The following is a 22469-nucleotide window of genomic DNA, read 5'->3' as shown; positions in this document are numbered from 1 at the left end:
TATATATTAGAGAGCCCTGAAATAAATAAATCTTCATCTAAAATAATTTTTAATAGTTGAATAAAATTTTATTATATCAGTATACATGAATTTAATTTTTAAAATTTTTTTAAAATTGTAATTTCCCCAATACAATTTTTTTCTACTGTACAGCATGGTGACCCAGTTACACATACATGTACAAATTCTATTTTCTCACATTATCATGCTCCATCATAAGTGACTAGACATAGTTCCCAGTGCCACACAGCAGGATCTCATTGCTAATCCATTCCAAAGGCAATAGTTTGCATCTATTAACCCCAAGCTCCCAATCCATCCCCCTCCCTCCTTCTCCCCCTTGGAAACCACAAGTCTATTCTTCAAGTCCATGATTTTCTTTTCTGTGGAAAGATTCATTTGTGCCTTATATTAGATTCCAGATATAAGTGATATCATATGGTATTTGTCTTTCTCTTTCTGACTCATTTCACTCAGTATGAGAGTCTCTAGTTCCATCCATGTTGCTGCAAATGGCATTATGTCATTCTTTTTTATGGCTGAGTAGTATTCCATTGTGTATATATACCACTTCTTCCTAATCCAATCATCTGTCAATGGACATTTGGGTTGTTTCTATGTCTTGGCTATGGTCAACAGTGCTGCAATGAACATGCGGGTGCATGTGTCTTTTTCAAGGAAAGTTTTGTCTGGATATATGCCCAAGAGTGGGATTGCTGGGTCATATGGTAGTTCTATGTATAGATTTCTAAGGTTATCTCCATTCTGATCTCCAGAGTGGTTGTACCAGCTTACATTCCCACCAACAGTGCAGGAGGGTTCCCTTTGCTCCACACCTGCCCAGCCTTTGTTATTTGTGGACTTATTAATGATGGTCATTCTGACTGGTGTGAGGTGGTATCTCGTGGTAGTTTTGATTTGCATTTCTCTAATAATCAGTGATGTTGAGCATTTTTTCATGTGTTTGCTGGCCATCTGTATATCTTCCTTGGAGAAAGATCTCTTCAGGTCCTTTGCCAATTTTTCATTTGGGTAGTTGGCATTTTTGCTGTTGAGTTGTATAAGTTGCTTGCATATTTAAGAGATTAAGCCCTTGTCAATTGCATCATTTGAAAGTATTTTCTCCCATTCTGAAAGTTGTCTTTTTGTTTTCTGTTTGGTTTCCTTTGCTGTGCAAAATCTTGTCAGATTGCTTAGGTCCCATTGGTTTATTTTTGCTCTTATTTCTGTTGCTTGAGCTTCTTATTTTCTAATGTCTCTCTTTCTATGTGGTCCCTCTTCTCACAGAAAAATGAACACTAAAGTCCCTTTGTAAACAAACACGTTTCTTAGATTATTATGTTAATATTTTATATTTAATATTGAATAATTCTCAAAACATCTATTAAAGCAAGTTTATCTGCAACATTAATACTGGTGAAAAAAATATTAGATATTAAAAAAAAAATGAGACTAGGAGTTCCCATTGTGGCTCAGCAGTAATGAACCCAGTTAGTATCCATGAGGATGCAGATTCAATCCCTGGTCCCTCTCAGTGCATTAAGGATCTGGTATTGCAGTGAGCTGTGGTGTAAGTTGCAGATGGGTCTTGGATCTGGCAGGGCTATGGCTGTGGTGTAATCTGGCACCTGCAGTTCTGATTCAACCCTTAGCCTGGGAACTTCCATATGCCACACATGCAGCCTTAAAAAAATTAAAATTAAAATTAAAAAAGTGAGGCTAGAAGTTGGGGCAGAGAAATGGGTGTATCTTATAAGATCATATTTAAGCTTTGGTTCTCTTCTCTGTCACAATGTTAGGGTTTCCTTCCGCCAATCTTTAAATGTCAGTGTATGAATTCTTCCTGAGCTCTTTTTCCTTTTCAGAAGTGCCTCTAATAATATAATTCATTTATTGTTATTTTTATTGTCTTCCATGTCATTGATTAATAGAATGGATCTACATATAGTATCCAACTACTAAATAGAAAAATCTCAAAAAAAGTTGAAAAAAAGTACATTTTTTTGTAATTCCCATAGGTAAACTGTCCTTGGTAAATGCAGGTGAGAAGTCACAGTGCAGTATCACTGGGTTTTAAACTTAGAGTTCTTCTCTCTTTTGTAATACAATTAGAAGATAATAGGCTTCGAGATCTTGATTCACTAACAAATGAGACACCAACACTGTGATGGAAGTGGGTTACATAATTCATAATAAATCACTGAGCAGAAATGTGCACGTCAAATGTCTCATATTTCCATTTGATGGGTCAGAGTTTACGGAATTAAGCTGTAACTAGAGAATTTAATTACTGTTTGAAAGGCTGCTGCTGCTTTGCCTCAGGATGACTTTTGCAGGTTTTTGGCTGCTGATTTTCTCAATCGATGCTCTGTCTTACACTTGAGTTGAAATGAGATTATTTACAATTACTAGATATTTTAAAATACAATTTTGTTGATTGTACCAGGAAAACATAAATAATAAAATTAAAATTTTTACCATTTTATCACCTACATTTTTGACATGTATGCTTATAGGTCATTTCATATGTATATAAATATACATTTTTACATTTTTTCTGTTTATATATATACAAACACATTTGTATATGTTTAATATCTCTCTTATGTCTATTACACTATCTGGTACAATAGCATTAAATTTCATTGTCTACACTTAAAATATATAGCTAGAAATTTACAAAACTTAAAGAATATGATTTTTAATGTCAGTATCACTTACTGTTAACTTTCTGATATTGTTGCCATGTGAGATATATTTTATTTGCTTCATTAAAAATAGCTGAACTATATAATAGTTCTCATTTTTAAATGACTGTTTGCTCATATACTGCTATTGTAATGACTTCCCATCAGAGGATGACTGCTTTAGCAAAGGACTTGTTATTCCACTGAAATCAGGCTTTATCGACTTTATGAAATTCATGAGCATCTTTCTCGGTAAAGCAGTCCTTTTCATAATGGGTTAAACTCTGATAACTTCGGTAAGGAGTGAGGTTTGGGTTTGTTTTTGTTTGGCTTTTTTAATGTGCTTTTTGCCTTTGTTTTTTGTTTGTTTTGTTTTTATTATAGGAGATATGTATTTTGGCTCTATCCAAGAAACTCTAAATCTAAAAATGTTCTCAGTGAGACCATTTGCAAATTTGGAATAAATAATTATAAAGAAGTTAGTCATTTGGACGGCTGCCAAAAGAAAATTGGCCAAATAGCAATTGGCTCTATAGAGATAGGGTATCTGTGAATTGAAAACAAAAATAAAAATAAAACAGAACACAAACACACAAAATAGGATAATCCTGAGTCCAGAAGGGGGAAATGCTTTGCTTTAATCTGGGAAAGTATAAAATAACTTATTCCCATGGAAACAAAACCACTCCTCTCTTTAACAGTGAAAAAAAATATATAAAATTAAACATACGAACTATTCTTTAAGAGGCAGATTATTTTTAGTTTTAAAAAAACTACAAGGCAAATGGCTCTAACAGTACTTACTTTATTTATCAAGAGTTTGTGCAGTGAAATATCTATTCTCAAAAGCCAAATTCACAAGCCAGTGAACTAAATTGGAGGTCTTTGTTAGCTAATTAACCAGTTTGGAAATTATCTAGTAGAGCAAGAATTGATGGGAGTATACTTTTTTATTATATATGATAGATTTTTCTCTTGTATGTAAAGATATTTCTCTTGCTGGCAATTTCATTTTCTGCAAGAGCCTATAATTTCTAGGCAGGTACTGTGTACAATAAAAGTAAATGAAAGAGATGGAGTTCCCATTGTGGCTCAGTGGTAGTGAACCTGAACCATGAGAGTGCAGGTTCAATCCTTGGCCTTGCTCATTGGGTTAAGGATCTGGCACTGCTGAGCTGTGGTATAAGTTGCAGACATGGCTTGGATCTGGTGTGGCTGTGGCTGTGGTGTAGGTTGTTGGCTGCAGCTCCAATTCAACCCCTAGCCTGGGAACTTCTGTATGCCACAGGTGTGGCCCCGAGGAAAAAAAAAAAAAAAAAAGAAAGGAAGAAAATGAAAGAGGGCTTTGAAAAGAATTAAAAGGCATTGCATATTTCCAAAACCGTAAACTGGGACCATCCTAGGAAATTCAGGTATATGGTCTTAGCTGGGAAGGGATTCTACTTGGAGTCACCTTCCTATTGCAGTGAATTCAAGAACCCAGAAAATTCTTTAATACAGCTATCTTGAGCCCGAGGCATATTTGAAAATACCATTCCTTGGCAAATTTACCAGGCCTCTGGGGAGGTGAGCTTCAAGACACTTTTATGAGTAACCATGTAATTATGGAAAATTTAACTTGTTGCTGCTGGCTCCTTTGTTCTGACCAGTTCCTCTCTCTTGAGCTAATGCATGTGGCCTCAGCCCCTGCAAAACAACATGCCAGGATACAAAACCACTAATCTGACCTTTGCCATTAAATTTCCCTTCATTGTCACTTAAAGATAGTCTAAGGGAAGGTGTTTAAAATGACCTGGGGCAACAATTGTATCTATTTTTGAAGTAGTGCTTAGAAAACTCTGCTTGTATACATACATTTTTATTTGTATACAGAGGCATCTGGCTGTTCTTAACCCTGTAAGTTTCCAAATTATGATATTCTCAGCCACTTTATATTGCAGGACACAGGCAGAGTGAGCCTTTTTTTGGCATAGCTGAGCTCCCTTCCGCTTCTGCTTAGAGACCGTCTAGTTCTAGTTTGAGTGTATCTCTACTGTAGTACATTTCTGAAAGCAACAAGATTTAATAAGCACGTGGCAATATTCTGATTTTTACCTTTATCATTCACACCAGTAGAAAAACTTCAGTTGGAATGTGGTTATGGTTCTAAAATACATCAAGCAATTATTTGACCAGTTGTTTGGCTGTTGCATTTCAAAATGCAATGACTTTTAAGCCTAAAGTCATTAAATCTTCATTGTCTGGCCTCATCTCCACTGAGTAAATGCCACATTTTAAGTTTTTATTGCAGCTACCTTCATTCTTTAAAAGTCATCACTTTAATCACTATAGTTGTTGCAAAACAACAGAGTCTATTCTGGTTAGCTTATATAGAAAAAAAAGTATTTGATAAATTCTTAGGTTGCTCGAGAATTTTTGGAGGAGTCAAAGCCTATAAAGCTACTATGCAGAAACAATGTTCAGTTATATTATGGAGTTTCTTTGTAGAAAACAAGATTACTGCCATTGATCAATACTTTCCCCCGAGGACTAAATACCAGAGACTCTATGTCAAAGTACTAAAGACCACCACCACTATGGCCAAAAAAGCAAAACCCCACAGTACAGACACTGCTTTACATTGCTCAATTTATTTTATTTTATTTTATTTTATTTATTTATTTATTTATTTATTTATTTATTTATTTATTTATTTATTTTTGCTTTTTAGGGCTGCACCTGTGGCATATGGAGGTTCCCAGGCTAGGGTCCAATCGGAGCTACAGCTGCTGGCCTATGCCACAGCCAAAGCAACGCAGGATCTGAGCCACATCTGCGACCTGCACTACAGCTCACAGCAATGCCAGATCCTTAACCCATGACCTACGCTACAGCTCACAGAAATGCCAGATCCTTAACCCACTGAGCAAGGCCAGGGATGAAATCCCCAACCTCATGGTTCCTAGTTGGATTCCTTTCCGCTGCGCCACGATGGGAACTCCTCCTTGCTCAATTTTGAGTTCAAATCTTGGTTGAATGCAGGTCAAATAGCTGGACCATAACTACTAAGGGATCTAAGAATGTGTTTTATCTAGCTTAAGATGAGGAGCCTAAGGAGGGATGTAGACCAAATGGAAGGTGAAGGCTTAGAAAGGCTGGGCATCCAGAGGTGATGACTGTCCACCACATTCGCATATATGCCACCCATAGGCTAATAACCAGTGCAGAACCCTCATTACTTGAAGCAAAATTCCCACTAGAGTCAAACTATCTGTTGCTAACAGTTTAAATCTGGAAATAAAAGCAAGCATTGTTTATTTTTAAACATTCTCAAAAATAACTTTTTTGAGAATAAAAAGAAATTAGGGACTGGCAAATCTTTATGAGAAAAATATAGAACCAGTGTTTGTAATGTAAGGCATTAACAATAGGGGAATCTGGGTGGGGACATGGAGGAACTCTCTGTACTCTCTTTGCAAATTTTTGGTACATCTAACTTTATTCCAAATTTAAAACTTAAGTACAAAATTTAAAAATAGAATCAATGAGAAACGCAGAGAGGTTCAAATTCCCTTCAGCAAAATCACAAGCATTTTTATAGGGACATAGCACTGATTATTTGCATTTGTTCTAAATCTATTAATATACATTTTATTTTGACATTAAAAAGCAGGAGTTTCTTTTGTTGAATTATATAGCCACACTAAGCCTCCACTGTATCAGCACTTTAGTAGGTGCTCAATAAGTAACTGTTAATGGGTGATTGAAAGGATGAGGGCAGAGTGAACTCTTGATGTCACAATAAAAACGAAAAGTACAAACCAAATTAATGAAGAAACTTGATCAAAGAAATAGGAGCATTCATTTGGAAAGTGCGTATCCACCAGGTACAAAATAAAAAAGCTATTCTTTCCTTCCTTCCTTCTTTCTTGCACCCACAGCATATGGAGGTTCCCAGGCTAGGGGTCAAATCAGAGCTGCAGCTGCCAGCCTATGCCACAGCCACAGCAACACAGCGTCCGAGGTGCATCTGTGACCTATACCACAGCGTGCAGCAACACCAGATCCTTAACTCACTGAGCCAGGTCAGAGGTCAAGCCTTTGTCCTTATGGATAATAGTTGTGTTTATTCTGGCTGAGCCACAATGGGAACTCCCAAAAGAGCTATTTCTAATAGAAATTCAGAAAGCATCATCTCTTTCCTCTTTTTATATATGTACATATTTATACCATTTAATTAATATTAAATTAATTACAATATATAATTATATTAATAATTTAATATTAGCTTTATACTCATGGTACAGAATTTTCTGAGCATGGATATGTTGTTATAGATAATTGTTGCATATAGGAAATATATCATAGAGAAAACACCCCAAAGTTTTCTGACCCATATTTGATTGTTATCTAGTTCAGCTAAAGGAAATAGAATGCAATAGCATAGGATTTTCCCTTTTATTAACATTATTTAACCAATGCAACTTTTTTCAGTATCCCTGATATCTGTAACATCCCAGAGGTGGATTGGTCTTTAGGAAATCTTATTTATTATGTAATGTACTGTGCCTTTCTAAGTTAGATTGATTTAAAACAAGTTGGTAACATCAAATGTTATTTAGAGAAGTTATTAATGGTTGTTAATTTATCCACATTTATTTTCAGTGAATGCCATAACTCCACAGATCGAATCAAAGTCAGAGTGTGGGATGAAGATGATGACATTAAATCCAGAGTGAAGCAACATTTCAAAAAGGAGTCAGATGATTTTCTGGGACAAACAATTGTAGAAGTGAGGACCCTAAGTGGAGAAATGGATGTATGGTACAATTTAGGTGACTGTCTTTATATCTACTTGAAAAAAAAGTTAAATAAAATTCCAGAATATTTGTGGCAGGTATTGTATCCCCATATAGGTAAAAATAACCAGTGCTTTTCTAGAACATTCTTTTTGTACTTTTAGGCAGTTAATTTCATTAGAAATTTCACTAGAAATTAATTAGAAATTAATTAATTTCAATAGAAATTAAGGTGATAGTTACTTAAATCTGTATTATTAAAAATTGGTAAATTTGAGATGAAAAGAGAAAAGTCTTTCAAGGAATCAACTGTGTGACTTTTAGGGAAAAAATATCCCATTCTTAATTTTTAATTCATAAAATATAACTTCAAAAACTGTTGCCAAATGTTTATAAAACAGTATATAACTTAATAATGTCTGATTTATTTTCTTGGGGTCCTTTAATGAATTTTTGGCAGTAAAGGAAAAGTGTATTTAGGGAACCGTTCACAAGTAGGCTTTAATAGGCAAAGCAGATCAATACACATATGGACTTAAGATTACTCCGATGATGAAGATATTGATAATATGTTTAATAGGGGCATGATTTTTAAATGGAATTTTATTATGAAACTACAAATTAAATAAATATTAAGTTTTAATTTGACTTTTACTATAATTTAACAGTAACCTAGAATCTTTAGTGCTAAATTAATTATAAAAATTTGTGGATCACCTCAATTTCTATAAGAGTTTGTGGATCACTTCAATTTCTATACAAAATCTGAAATTTCTTAATCATATCATCTGAAATGTTTGAACTAAATTTTTAATGTCTGGTTGTGAATCAAAGAAGGATTTACACACCCCCAGAATTACAGAGCGTTTGCACTTAGGGTACCAGTATATTTTAACAAGTTAAAGAATACTTTTGGCTTTTTAAAAACCTATATACTTCCAGTAATGTGATATTTGACAAAGTAAAGGGACATGGTCACATAGAATTGATGAAGATCTGAATTTTTAAGAAATCTTCCTTAAGAAAATTGATGCTTCTCCATTATTGGCAGAGAGTTTTTACCTCACTTAAAATAATAATTCTCCTGTATCTTGTTTGTAGCATTAAGTAACTTTATATATGCAAACAGAAATGTTAGGGAAGGGTAAACTTGAGGTCACAGAATCTGCACAAAACACACACATTGTGTTTTAAAGAGTTTTGCCTATACATGGACCTTTTTCTGCAATAATTGTTAGCATTTTCTTGAACTGAGCCAGTTAGAATTCAGAATGCAAATTCCTCAGATTGTTCTTTTGACAAAACATATAGGGTATGTTCAGTTTGCCAAAGAATTTGAATGTGCTTTCAGTAAAATCCACTACTCAGCTCTCATAATGAAACTATCCTTCAGTCTATGGAGAGAAAAATATGATGCAGTATGATACAGGGTCCTTTGCCTGCTCATCCTCAGTCTGTACCTTTGGGCTCTCATTGCAGAGTTTAATCTAGAGAGAGAGGGAGAGAGCAGATTTATCTTTGCCTAAAACCCCTCAGTGGGTTCAGTCCCCACTGGTACCATATTGTCATTCTTTCTATACCCTTCCTCCTTTTTTGTCACTGAGAAGAAGTCAGTGACATCACTTCATTCCACCATGCAAAGGAGGATTTGGCCAAAAGTCCTGGACATCCAAGCAGGGCCTGTGTCCCATGGATCCATTGTAATGATGATAGTTAAAAATGTTCCCATGTGGCTCTGGGAAAAGGTCTGTGTCATAAAGGACTTGAATTTCTCCTGGCTTCAGCATTTGTTGAGAATCAACTATCTCCTAGCCAATAAGGAGAAACTTTCATGATCATGGTACTCCTAAGAGAAGAATCTGTGCAACACAATGACTGTTAAATATTAGCAATAGAAAGTCAGACATTGTACAGGAAGAAAGTAGACTTTGTGATTTAACTGTATCTTATATGGCTAAAAATACAGTTATGCTGAGAAAGAAGGGCAATTCAAAAAGTCTTTACCATTGACTTCGTGTCACTCTACCTCATTATCTTTACTTTTTGAGAGGGGTCAGCTTGCCTCCTTATATTTCATCTGGAAAGTAGGTGTCAGACAGAGGTCTCTTACCTACATTCACACAGTAGGAATTTCATGACTGCTTTACTTTCAAAGCTACTAATCAGTTCATATTAGACACAGGTAAACACATACACACACACATTATTTGACTAAACTAACTACATATTGATTCCACTCAAATAAAGAGTTAATCTAACACTCATAGGTAAACACAGGCTCTAAACTGTAGGTCTTCATGAATTACTGAGAAAGAAAACTATTAATAGATGTTTTTGTTAGAGCTTTGACCCATTTTTATTAGAACAGAAAGAACAGAATTTTTAGAGAAAATACTTCCCTAATTAATTTTATCTTTTAGTTATTTTGCCTTTAATTATCCAATTAATTAATTTAATTTCCTTGTATTAACTGATCTGATACACAGAAATTTATATCATAATGGTAGGGTCTTCTGATTAAACTTTTCTATTTGAAATAGTTATACCATAGTTTCACAATCCCACTGACATATTAGCTATATTATTTTAAATTATATTTAGCAGAATCATTATGGTGAGTTAAACCTGTTCTGGAAAAAAATGGCTTTTAGCTTTTGAGAACTTATGGAAGAAAAATTATATTGTCCAAAATGGCCAACTGATTACTTTTTGAATCATCAGAGAAACGTACAGATAAATCAGCTGTATCTGGGGCTATTCGATTGAAAATCAATGTGGAAATAAAAGGAGAGGAGAAGGTTGCTCCATATCATATACAATATACCTGTTTACATGAGGTAAGTAAATTGAATTCCATTAAAAACAAACCTAGAAAAGATTTGTTGATTATGAAGCATACCACAAAATATTTGTTTTAAAAATAGAACTGAATTAGGTTTGTGGAATTGTCCCCAAAGTTCTTACTCTATATTACAGCAGGTGATGTTTAAGGGTGCACATAGCCTATGTATTCCTCCCTGAAGAGAGGGCTGGATGTCTTTTAATGACATTTAGAACAAGCATATGAAGCAGGTGTTAATAAATAGGGCAATAAGATGATAATAAATAAGACCAAATTGAATCACCCTACTTCCAGGGAAGAAGAAGAATCTTAGAAGTATTCATTGAAGAAATAAGTCATGACAAATATTTAGGAAACATTAAACGTATAGTACTTTAGTAATGGAAAGGATCCAAATCATGATAGTTTCGGGAACTCTGTGTTAGTGTTCAGATTTTATTGATGATTAAATTTGGAGTAATGTCTATAAATATGGAAATGCTGATTTTGTAGCAATAGCTTTGGGGAGCCAGTGTAATAAGCAATAATTTTGTCTTTCCTAAGAACAGTCTCAGGCTTCATACACAATGAACCCTTCTCCATTTTAACTACCCTTTCCACAGTCTTGTCTGCGGGGGAGAGTATCATAATGCAGTTACCACCCAGGGGTAGTAGAGAATATGATACCCAAAAAGCAAGGGCTCGTTGGCTTAGAGAGAGGTACAGACCATCCAACTTAATAGAAGGGGCAGATTCACCAGTTCCCTTTGTGCCTCAGTGTACCTACACAGACAAATAACCTTGGATGCTTTGCAACTGAGAGTTTTCTTAATGCCAGACCTTATTGTCATAAAGTAGTGCCAGAGCCTTTCTTTGATGCAAATGGCCCTAGTCCCATGTATCAAAAAATGTGAGGTGAAGCTGAGGAATATCCCTTTCCCCATGTTCAAAGAGGTAATGAGCCGTTACTTTCCTAAGACAGAAAAGATAACTGGGAGAATCTTTGCTCTTTGCACATTATTTTTCCTAAATATGTCTATGAAAATGTATATATGTAATTATTTATACCTATGTTTTACTAAAGAATACAAGGAACAGTGTTTAAGTCATTTACATATTATACAATAATTAGATATAAAATCAAGGCTTAATATGCTGACTTCAGTCTAGCCCATGCTAATCCTTTATGAAAAGTGGTTCAGTTTTTAGACTACTAAAAAGAAATCCCTTGAACTGGCAAGATGGGGACTTAATTCTGGCCTTGAAGTGTGGGTGGAGATCTGGGATTGGAGAAACAGCATTACGCTTTGACTTTTCAGTCTTTTCTGCTGTTCCAAGAACCAAAAAGAAATGGAATCCAAGAAAGGGTCCTTCAGTGACCTTCAGACTGCATCCATGCAGCAGTTTCTAAACTTGTTAGAAGCAAAAACGAATTATAAGTAGTGATTTTTCTCATTAAAAATTCTAAAAACATTTATTTTCAACCTCAATTCATTGTCCTGACTATAGGCATTTTGCAGCCCAAGCCATTTAGCATTATTTACATGTCAGGAATGTATATTAACATAGTCAAATTAGATTACTGGTCCATGGCTCTATAGTTTATTCAAAGTCCATGAATGCAGATAGTATTCCAGCATTCAGAAATGTTTACATGCAAAAACATGACTTCCTATTAAAATGATTTTAGTATATATGAAGCATTTGAATGACTGAATCTGTATGGATCCAGGCAGAAATAAAATCAGAATTTGCATGAAGATGAGTTGAGTTAGAATAAAAATTCAAGACATTTCTGTTGCTTCTTGATGCCAAGAGAAATATTAGATTTAACTGCAATGCAAGTATAGTTTACTTAAATTTATAGTTAATATCTGGCCTAGTCTGAGGAGTTACTGAGCAATTGAAAATCACTTACTTTTAGAATCTGTTCCATTATTTGACTGAAGTGAAATCTAATGGTGGAGTGAAAATCCCAGAAGTCAAAGGGGATGAAGCCTGGAAAGTTTTCTTTGATGATGCTTCCCAAGAAATTGTTGATGAATTTGCCATGCGATATGGGATTGAATCCATTTACCAAGCTATGACGTAAGTATGATAGAGCATTTACATGTTCAAAAATCTCTGAAATCTAAAGAAAAAAGAGTAGAGTATTCATATCCCTTCTTCTAATTCAAGTGGAGTTTTGATTAAAAAGACATATTTTGATGTACTGATAGTGTGTTGGCTACGCTCTCCCTCACAGCTCTGAAGTATTGAGAATTTGGTTACGTGTTACCATCATCTTATCCTGTTCCCCTGTGTGTTTCCCTAACTATTCATAGCACCTGGGAACTTCGAAGAGCAAATTATCAACCCTACTTCAAAACAACTGAGTTAGAAACTCTGAGGGTGAGGCCCATAAATTTGTGTTTTAATATGCCCAACAAGTGGTTCTCATACACTTAAACCTTGAGAACCAATGCCGTAATTGAGAAAACTGGAAGCCTGGTGATTCAAGTGTGTTGTCGGAAGTTACAAAGCCTGTTAGCTTCATGGACACATCTAGAGCTGTTACAGTGTCTCAACCCTGACTTTAAACCTGTATTTATGTCAGTGTTGCTAATTTGACAAAACCATTATTTGTTGAGCACTCATAGGACCCAAATACTGTAGTATATGTGGTACCCTTGAAGTGCCCCATGCAGAAACATGCTCTTTACTGAGGAGTTTCAGTAAAAATTTCGAATTGGGCTATTACTTGCCTAGAAATTTTTGAAACCTGGTCTAAGTTTGTAAGTACATTTTGTTCAGATATAAACCATGCATTATATGTAAACTATTTATGTACATATATTAAAGACTGTTCTTTCATATTAAAGATCAGATCATATTTTCATGTGAACAGAATAGACACTGGCTCAAACAGTCATTTTCAACCAACTTGATGGATATAGATCAGACCTAAATCTTCAAGGTTTACTGCTCATAGACTTTAAAGAACAGTCATATTTCTAGATCTGCATGTGTAAGAATGATTTTTTTAAAATTCTGATAAAGTTTGTATGCTTTTTCAGCTTACAGAATGTCATAATGCTAAATAACAAAGACTTATAGATTCTCAGGCATGAGAAGGAACTTAGAGGTCACTCAACTGAACGTCTCTTCAAATCAGGAAATGCTGTTTTTGCATCTTTCAGTGGTCATCATCCCTCTGCTTGCTCTCATGCAGTAACAGGGAGCTCACTCTTTTGAGGCAGGTGGCACTGCAATCGGGCAGCCATGGTGAAGTCTGTGATTACTGTCTCCTCTGTCCCATGTCAGGGGCCATAAGAACTCATCAGACCAATTAGGATAAATTTTGAATACAATTAAAATGTATCTATGATTAACAGTCTGAAGTAAATGAACTATACTGAAAAGAGAACTATGTTTAAAAACAGGCAATGAACACCCACCAAAAAAACCCACCAAAAAAACAAAAACAAAGAAAAAGCTCACAGAAAACCAGCTTCTGGAAAGAATTCCAGTAAAAGAAAGGATAGTTAAATTTATTCCAAAATATTTCTGTTAGCTAATGTCAGATATCTTCGTCATCATGTTTCTAATATTCTGAGAAGCACAATCATGTTATTAAAGAAAAAATGATAAATGTGTGATAAATGTATGATGGTGAAGAGAGAATCACCCATAATTCAACTTAACCTTCATTTGTCTTTTCATCTAACTAAACAATAATAATAAAAAATATTTTTGGATAACTTTTTTTTTTGTCTTCTTAGCTATTTCTTGGGCCGCTCCTGCAGCATATGGAGATTCCCAGGCTAGGGGTCGAATTGGAGCTGTAGCCACCAGCCTACGCCAGAGCCATAGCAACTCCGGATCCGAGCCGCGCCTGCAACCTACATCACAGCTCACGGCAACGCCAGATGGTTAACCCACTGAGCAAGGGCAGGGACCGAACCTGCAACCTCATGGTTCCTAGTCGGATTCGTTAACCACTGTGCCACAACGGGAACTCCTGGATAACTTTTTTATTATCTAGTGACTTGCAGGTTAATTGGGTCCCCTCCTGTGACAAAGCCTCTGCTCATATAGAAAACAGTCTGAAACAGGGGTGGGCAAAAAAAAAAAAAAAAAAATTAAGAGCCGGAGGATAAATATTTCAGCTTTGGGAGTCCTAAGGTCTCTGTTCATGGCTGCTCAGCTTTCCATTCCTAGTGCAAAAGCAGCCCTGGACACCAAGTAAACAGAAGGACGTGGCTGTGCTCTGATTAAACTCTTATTTTGAAAACTGATGCTGTGGGCTGAGCTTGTTTGTGGATCTTAGATTGCAAACTGCCGATCCTAAGAGTGAAAAAAAGACAGATAAACTTAAGGAAAAAGAATGCCCACTTTCCCTGGCATAAATTGACAAATGCACTTTGATGATAACAAAGTATGGCAGATTACATCTATCGCTGGCTACACATTTGATTTGCTATTGATAGTTTATTTATTAAATGTTTCTTTTGCATGGAGGACTGACCAAGATGGCCTTGACATTTCCCTCAGCTTGACAAAACTTCAGACAGTCTTCTTTCTGTCTCTACATGCTTGTCTTCCCCCTCACCTTGACCCTTACCTCAGAATCCTGGAAGCCTGACTTTAGAGGCCCCTGAATTCCCTTTCCTCAGAGCATTTATTTTAGAAAATTTACTATATATTTTTTCTCTATCCCTTTGAGATATAAAATTATTTAAAGTCTCTCGTCAGTTTCTCAGCCTACGACTGGCTTTCTTCTTAAGGACCTGGGAGCCATTCTTTTCAAATGTCATCACCTGTGGGAGGGTGGGAGCCTAACTTGGGTAGGAGTTTGACTCCAAGTTGTAATGCCACCTCCTCTCATGAGGATAACATTTACTTTTGCTTTAGATGAGACCAAATAGAAAACACAGATGACTAGGATTCCCCCCAATTCCAGCTCTTAGAAACTTTCCCCTCCATCCATCCACCCCAGCTCTTAAACACTTTCCTATCTTTTATTTCAGTGGAGTTGAGTTGAGACTGAGTTCTGGTTTCTCTTCCCTATTGCATAGGCTTGAATAAAATGTTCCTTTCCCATTTAACTTTGTCAAGTGCAGTTTTTGTTTTGACAGCACAAAATTTATTACCTCACCAGAGTAGTTTTTTAAGAATCCTATTGCTTGATAATCTGATAACTCCTAAAAAATATTGCTGCCAACATAGATGTGACCTCTTCATTTGCTATTCATTAGTTGCTGAGAATTACTTGTTTTATTAGAAAAATACATACATACTCATTTTACATCCATATGTAACTTGTGTACCCATGCTTAAGAGCAGTAGCAGAATGGAATTGCCTAGAGGGTCATTTGAATTCTTTTCAAAAATTTACAAATTGTAATCTTGAATTGAGGGGTCACATCTTTTATTACTACTTTATGATAAGTTATGGATGCATGATAGAAACTCAATACATTTTGTAATTTGATGTCTCAGAAGCAGAACTTATCAGAATTACATGTATTCTCAAAATCTCTTTGCGTCTAAAATTTTCATTTGCCAAAAGCAAGCAAAGTAGAACTGAAAAGTTTAGGCCAATGTAGGTATCTATTCTACCAATTATGTTGTATTTAAGTGTTTGAGAGCATACTGTATTGATTGCTCATTTCTGTAGTTTGGAGAAGTTTCACAGTATTGATATTACTGAGTCAGGTGTTAAAACATAACTTTCAAAAATGATTTTGATGATATTTTCCACATGATACTTTTCCATTGAACTGTAATTTGAGTCCTAGCCTATTGTTGGCTAGTGAATAATGCAACAGCAGCAAAAAGACAATGGATGACCAGCTTGTCTTTGAACTTAAAGTTGTTGTCTGCTGAATTGGTATTGTTCTGTTGTTTTGAAACCTTGCTTCAGGGGACCAAAGAACATCACCAGAAAACCAACCAAAAAAACAATGAAACAAGAACTAAATATATCAAGCCTATCTCAGAAGTATTCCCTCTTAATTTTAAAAAACACAGAATTAAGAAACTTAGCTTCAAGGAAAAAACAAATGTCTACTCTATGCAATGAGGATACTTAAAAGTTTGAGAAAGGACAAAACTGCTTAATTGTTGTGGGCTTTCCTAGACACCATTTGATCAAAAAAATATATCAAATCACAGTTTCTTTTGGTATTTAAAGTCCCTTATGCTTAGCCAAATCACCGGGTGACTTTATAATCATGCTCTTTTATTAGAGATTGCTTGGTTTCTTTTAAGTATACTCCCATTTCTTTGAAGATGTATTTAGAGGAGAAATAAATAAAGGGGCAGTATGTATTAAGTCAGAGAGTCTGGTTGTCCATTATTAAATTTTCCTCTTGTGTATTTCTCATCATAAGAAGGATCCTGAATCTCTTTTGCTTGTAAATAATCTGAACATTAATATTGAACTTTCCAGGCCTCCAAGGTACCTCTTGCTTACTGTAAATGCTCTCTCCTTTTGCCACAAAACATTTTCTATGAGGGCACAATTTATTAGCTCTCTTTATTGCATAAAAATCTATCTTTGTTTTGGAGCATTCATGAGAAAGAGGAAAGTGATTGCAGTTTTCCTGTTTAGGCAAGTGATTGATCAAGGACCTAGAAGATTTTGTTCCCATGTGGTAAATTCAACCATCCATTGAACGTAAAAGCAATTTTCCAATTTGTGACAATAAGAATGAGAGTCTGTTCTCTTTTCAAAGAAGCACACTCTTCCACATGTTTAGCATGAGGTCAGGCATAGAACTTGTTTCCATCAGGAGGATTGGGGAGTTTTGGAGGCTCTCCATCTACTTGCATGAATACATGTGTTGTTAACAATGTTCTGACAGACCAACAGGAGCACGGGAATTTCATGTCAAGCACTGAGGATTAAATTGTCCTCTGGAAGTGATTTCTGTCAAGAAATACATTTTAACTGAGGGTTTAGAGAGTCTTTCATTTATTTTAAAGTGAAGCCCAAGTTGTCTCACTTGGCACTGTTTTCCTATTGGTGCTTCTTTCCAAACACTCTGCTCTTATTTTCATAATCTCACGAAATCTGAGATTCTGTTAGACTACCACCATGCTTCTATAATACCAAGTAAGAGACAAGCAATAGGCCAGTGTTTTTCACTTTGGCTGGCTTAACAAACAGCCTGTACTTTGGCACTGATCATCATAATCTAATTCATATTTGAACCAGAACTTTTGAGATACAGTTGATTTTAAAGCCTAGTGACTAGTTTACTGGTCACTGTAGCTCTTTGAGCTATGAGCCTGCTTCCTAAGGAGAGTGCTGTGTAATTGAATCATTGATTCCTTTAAGAAATATGTATTGAGTGCCTACCATATATCAGGAAGTTTTCTAGGAACTGAGATTACATCAGCAAGCAAGAAGTTAAGGTTCAGTGTCTCATGGAGCCCACATTCCAGAAGACATAATTCTTTTATTTGGTAGACACTTTCTAAGGATCTGCTTATATGGACCTACATAGGACAATGGGATATGGCAATAAAGAGGATCTTGCCCCCAGTGAACTCCTAACCTAGGGAGAAGATGAAGAAGAAATTAAATAATAACGTAAGACTAGGGTGGAGTATGCATGAGTGCTGTAAGAACACAGACACTGAGGGACCAGTCTGGGCACAGATAAGGGGAGGTGTCAGAGGATGATGATGGGCAGCCAGTGGTCCCACCCTTACTTGCTCTTCAACTTCCATCATTCCTCTAAAGCCTGTGCATTCCATTCCTTTCCTGTCCTTCACCACTGCCCTGATACTCAAAACTTCTGTAATTGAGCTTGAGCAATCAAAGCATCTATGAAAAGCTATGGTACTTTTGGCCAAGGGAGAAGTGGTCCTTGAATATTTGAATCTCTCTTTAATGAAAATTGTGGATGATATATTAATTTGTCACTGAAATGCATGCTAGTCTGAATTTTCAGGAGCAAATGTGATAAATCTTATTTTAGTATACTTCTAATATTAGGAATATAGATAGTCTTTCATCTTATGTTGTTTCTTTGAAATGTCTTAAGGATATAAGAAACACTGTTTTCCTATTGGTGCTTCTTTCCAAACACTCTGCCCTTATTTTCATAATAATTGATCTTTAAATCTTTTGAATTGAAGGCATTTCCCATCCTTTGAAATCACAAGATGGGTGTGACTAGAAACAATTGTCCAAGAGAAGGTAGCTGAGAGAGATATTTGTCTTATTTTTTGTTTCCATCAAAACAATGCAAGTGAGCACTGAATCCTGATGTATTATTTGAAATAAATGACTGCTCAATATTTTGCCAGTAATATTTTGAGAATGATGATTGATAATGTTATAGAAATTGTTCAGCTGAAAACATGTCCATAACTATCTAATAACTGGCAATTTAGACATCTTTTGGGAGTTTGTTACTCAAGTTTTCACACAGCATTGAAATTCCATGTGTTAAATTGCTTTAACACTAACTCCATTTTCTTGCAGAAGCAGTCAGGTAATTTTGGTATTATTAATCCATTGTTTGTTTGTCTTTTTGTCCTTATTCTAGGGCTGCACCCTCAGCATATGGAAGTTCCCAGGCTAGGGGTCTAATTGGAGCTGTAGCTGCCAGCCTACACCACAGCCATGGCAATGCCAGATCCGAGCCACATCTGCAACCTACACCACAGCTCATGGCAACGCCAGATCCTTAACCCACTGAGCAAGGTCAAGGATCAATCCTGCAACCTCATGGTTCCTATTCAGATTTGTTAACCACTGAACCATGACAGGAACTCACAATCCATTGTTTTTTAACCATGTTTTTATAGGGAAATGTTAAACATTTTGAGACTACTCATTAGTGCTTTTTGGTTTATTTCAGGGCGTACTTTTTGAGGGAGTGGTTTGCTACAGGGATATATTCTCAGTCATATTAAATTACTAATTGTTCTTTTTGAACCAGGATCCTGCCCTATGGCTGTACCACTGCACCCGCCACACCCCCGGGAATAATTGAAGTAGTATTAGAACAGCAGCCTTAAAAGGAAATGATTTTCAAGGAGATCGTTGGAGGCAAGAAGGTTCGCCTTGATAGTAACCATGCATAAAGCATGAGTACACACAAACTCAGAGGCAAACACTGCCAAATTGAAGACCATGTGGAGGTCTCTTAGCTGAAAATGCTCATAAGGGCAAAGAATGCCTTAGGATGACTCCCTTGTTCCCTGTTTCCTGCTCTTCCCAGCTAACCATAGGCTCTAGCAGAATCAAGTGTCAATGGTGGGAAGAAGTAATGTGTTATCTGTATTCAGAGATTTAGAGCATATTAGAATTTGTAAGCATTAGTGCTGCAGACTGGGGCCTCTGTCTTCGGGCGCCCAATAGAAATGCGGAGACAAAGTTTTGGGTGAAGGAGAAAAAGAGAGCTGTTATTGGTTTGCCAGGCAAAGGAGGCCATAGCAGGCTAATGCCTTAAAGATTGTACCCTCCATTGGGAGAAGTACGGGGAGTTTTGCAGGAAAAAAAAGGAGAAAAACAGCTTTCCAAATAAGAATCAGGGATGACAGCAAATACGAATTCTTTCTTTGGGGGAATCTTTAGTCATCAAGGTAGGGAGTGGAAAATTGGGCCACAGACAAGGATTTAGGGTATGTGTGAAAACTTGCATTCTCCACAACTGGTGTTAAGTGGTCCTGAGACTGGTTGTGGTGGGTTTTTCTTCTTTCTGGAATGAAATCGAGTAGTTAACATCTTTCGTTTGTTGGGGGTTTTAGCTCTGCCGAAGAGCTCAAAGATAGTGTTGTGTGTATCCCTCGAGGGGGAGTCAAGACCCTGCCCCAAGGCTGCACCACTATTTCTAGACTGTTCCTACTGTTCCTCCCTTGTCTCTGCATCCCTGTCCTTCCCTCATCAGCAACCATCTGAACCTGTCCCTTGGAATTCAGGGAAGGCCATGGAGGCTGACCGAGGCCTATTTCCTAAAACGCCAAAAAGGCTTTTGTGTCCAGAAGCCCCACAGGCTCTGCTTGGTTACATTAATTCTTCTTATAGCATTTTCATTTTACAGATGGAGACACTGAATCTAGGATGATGAAGTTATTTGTCTATGGTCACAGAACAGAACTAGGATTTGAATGAATCATCTCTATGCCATGGTACCTATAACTTTAAATTGGCCACCCAGATCTCACCCCTGACACACATACACAGCGCAAACAGAGCAAAAAAGAAGCCGGTTACCCTAATGAATACATTTAATTCTTTGAAATTTGTCTCTTTTTTCTTTGTCCTTCAGATATCTAAGAAATGTATACTTTGATGCATATTACTACCTACATCATACCAGCTGCCTAATCATTTACCATTTAGGGTGAAAAGTGAGTGTGAAAGGGCAAGTTCAGCTTAGGTTTTTGTTTTGGCACCCATAGCTACTGCTTTAACTTACCATGCTCCTGATCAGAGTTTCTAAAGAAAGACAGGTATTTTTACCAACCATGTAAAAATTATACTTCTTAGAATGACTTGGAAATTCTGCTTCTGAGTTTCAGTGTTTTATTTTTTCTAATTAATATCAAATACTTAAACTTTTAATCTTGGTATTCCAATTGTTTAACTCCTGTGTCACTAATTCTAAGGAGAACATTTTAATATAAATTCTAAAAGGTGACAGCTACTTCCCGAAGTATTGCATCTAATCTTTAGGTATATTGAAGCAAATTCAACTTAATTGTCACCAAATCTAGGAGGGTCACATTTGTGACTTTGGTCTCTCCTGCAGTTTTTTGTTTATAATATTTTAGGAGTGTAGACACTGCTTAGTCACTGAATATCTCTCAATCTATCCAGCTGCTCTACATACTTTTTTGGTTTTCTTAGCTATTTCCATGTGAGGTTCAGAGGTGTAGATCATACACAGCTGGGTACCTCCAACCATACCCCAGAAAACATCTCAGTTAAATTTTAATCAGAAAGTAAAGTATTTCTGTCACATATCTAAGATGAATGCGTGCCTAATGCTCTGGAAAATTTAAAATGTTGCTCTCAGGATACCAATTATAAGCAGAATACAATTCACTTTCAAAGTTGTGATCATTATGGCATTTACTGCTATGCACGTCAAGCCAGTGTTCATGAAGCACTAGGATGTTGTGTTAAACTGTCATCTTCAAGGTAACCACATGCATGTCCTCAACAGTCTAATTCTACATAAACACTATTGACTCATATTTCTTTCATTTGTTTTCATTAGACACTTACTGGCCAACTCCTGTGCACGATAAAACACTACACTAGAAGTGGGCTGGATAAAATGACAGTGAAGTATGAACTAATAAACACATTCTGAAAGAAGTAGATACACATACAAGTAGTACATAACATTAAGGAAGGAAAAGGGTAAGTTAGGAGAATGTCACCCTGGTGATTAAGAGAGATGCTTCTGAAATTACATGGCCTGAACTCTAATTCTATGTTTGATTTTTTTTTTTTTTTGTAGGGCCATACCTGTGGCATATGGAAGTTCCCAGGCTTAAGGGTGGAATCTGAGCTATAGCTGCCAGCCTACACCACAGCCACACCAAATCTGAGCAGCATCTGAGGCCTACTCCACAGCTTGCAGCAATGCTGGATCCTTGAGCCATTGAGCAGGGCTACTGAGCAAGGCCAGGAATCAAACCCACATCCTCATGGATACTAGTTGAGTCCTTAACCCACTGAACCACATGGGAACTTCTGAACTCCAATTCTTTATCACCATAATTGCTCTGTGACCTTAGGGAGAAAAAAAAAAATAGAAAAGGAAAGAAATGTGTAATTAAAACATGTACAGAAAGGGAATGGAACTTTAGAAGCACTGGCAAAACAAAACAATATCATAAAGTTCCTGAGGCAACCCAGTTTACCTGGTGTTCCCACGCTTTTCCTCATGGTTTTCATACTCTAAAAAGACATTATACATCAGATATAACGTGTATAAAATCCCAATCAAAATAGTTTTGCTAGGAAATTCAGTTTTTAGAGAGAGTCAAGGTTTTTATTTTGAATATAAGGAACAGTGTGATTCTGTGATTTTTAGGTTATCTCAAGGTGCAAAATATTTTGTTCCTTCTGACTGCAGTATGTAAAGGGTTTAGTCATTTTGGAAGCAGGGCAGAAATGTCATTTTGTGCTTCTACATCTCCTAAATTGTTTTTCTGTTTCTAATACCC

General features: G+C 36.2%; 1 protein-coding gene across 1 annotated transcript in view; it reads left to right on the top strand.

Annotated features, from left to right (window-relative positions):
• Positions 1-22469, top strand: part of LOC125120751 (protein unc-13 homolog C-like) — a 134677-nt gene that overhangs the window by 42825 nt on the left and 69383 nt on the right. Inside the window, exons 5-7 of the mRNA XM_047769189.1 lie at positions 7332-7501; positions 10187-10302; positions 12211-12374. Of these exons, the coding sequence (XP_047625145.1) occupies positions 7332-7501; positions 10187-10302; positions 12211-12374 (450 nt within the window). The remainder of the gene's footprint in view (positions 1-7331; positions 7502-10186; positions 10303-12210; positions 12375-22469) is intronic.

The sequence above is a fragment of the Phacochoerus africanus genome, chromosome 2, assembly GCF_016906955.1.
Source record: "Phacochoerus africanus isolate WHEZ1 chromosome 2, ROS_Pafr_v1, whole genome shotgun sequence".
Taxonomy (NCBI): Eukaryota; Metazoa; Chordata; class Mammalia; order Artiodactyla; family Suidae; genus Phacochoerus; species Phacochoerus africanus.
Note: the sequence above shows the minus strand (reverse complement) of the source record. Positions and strands in the feature narration are given on the sequence as shown.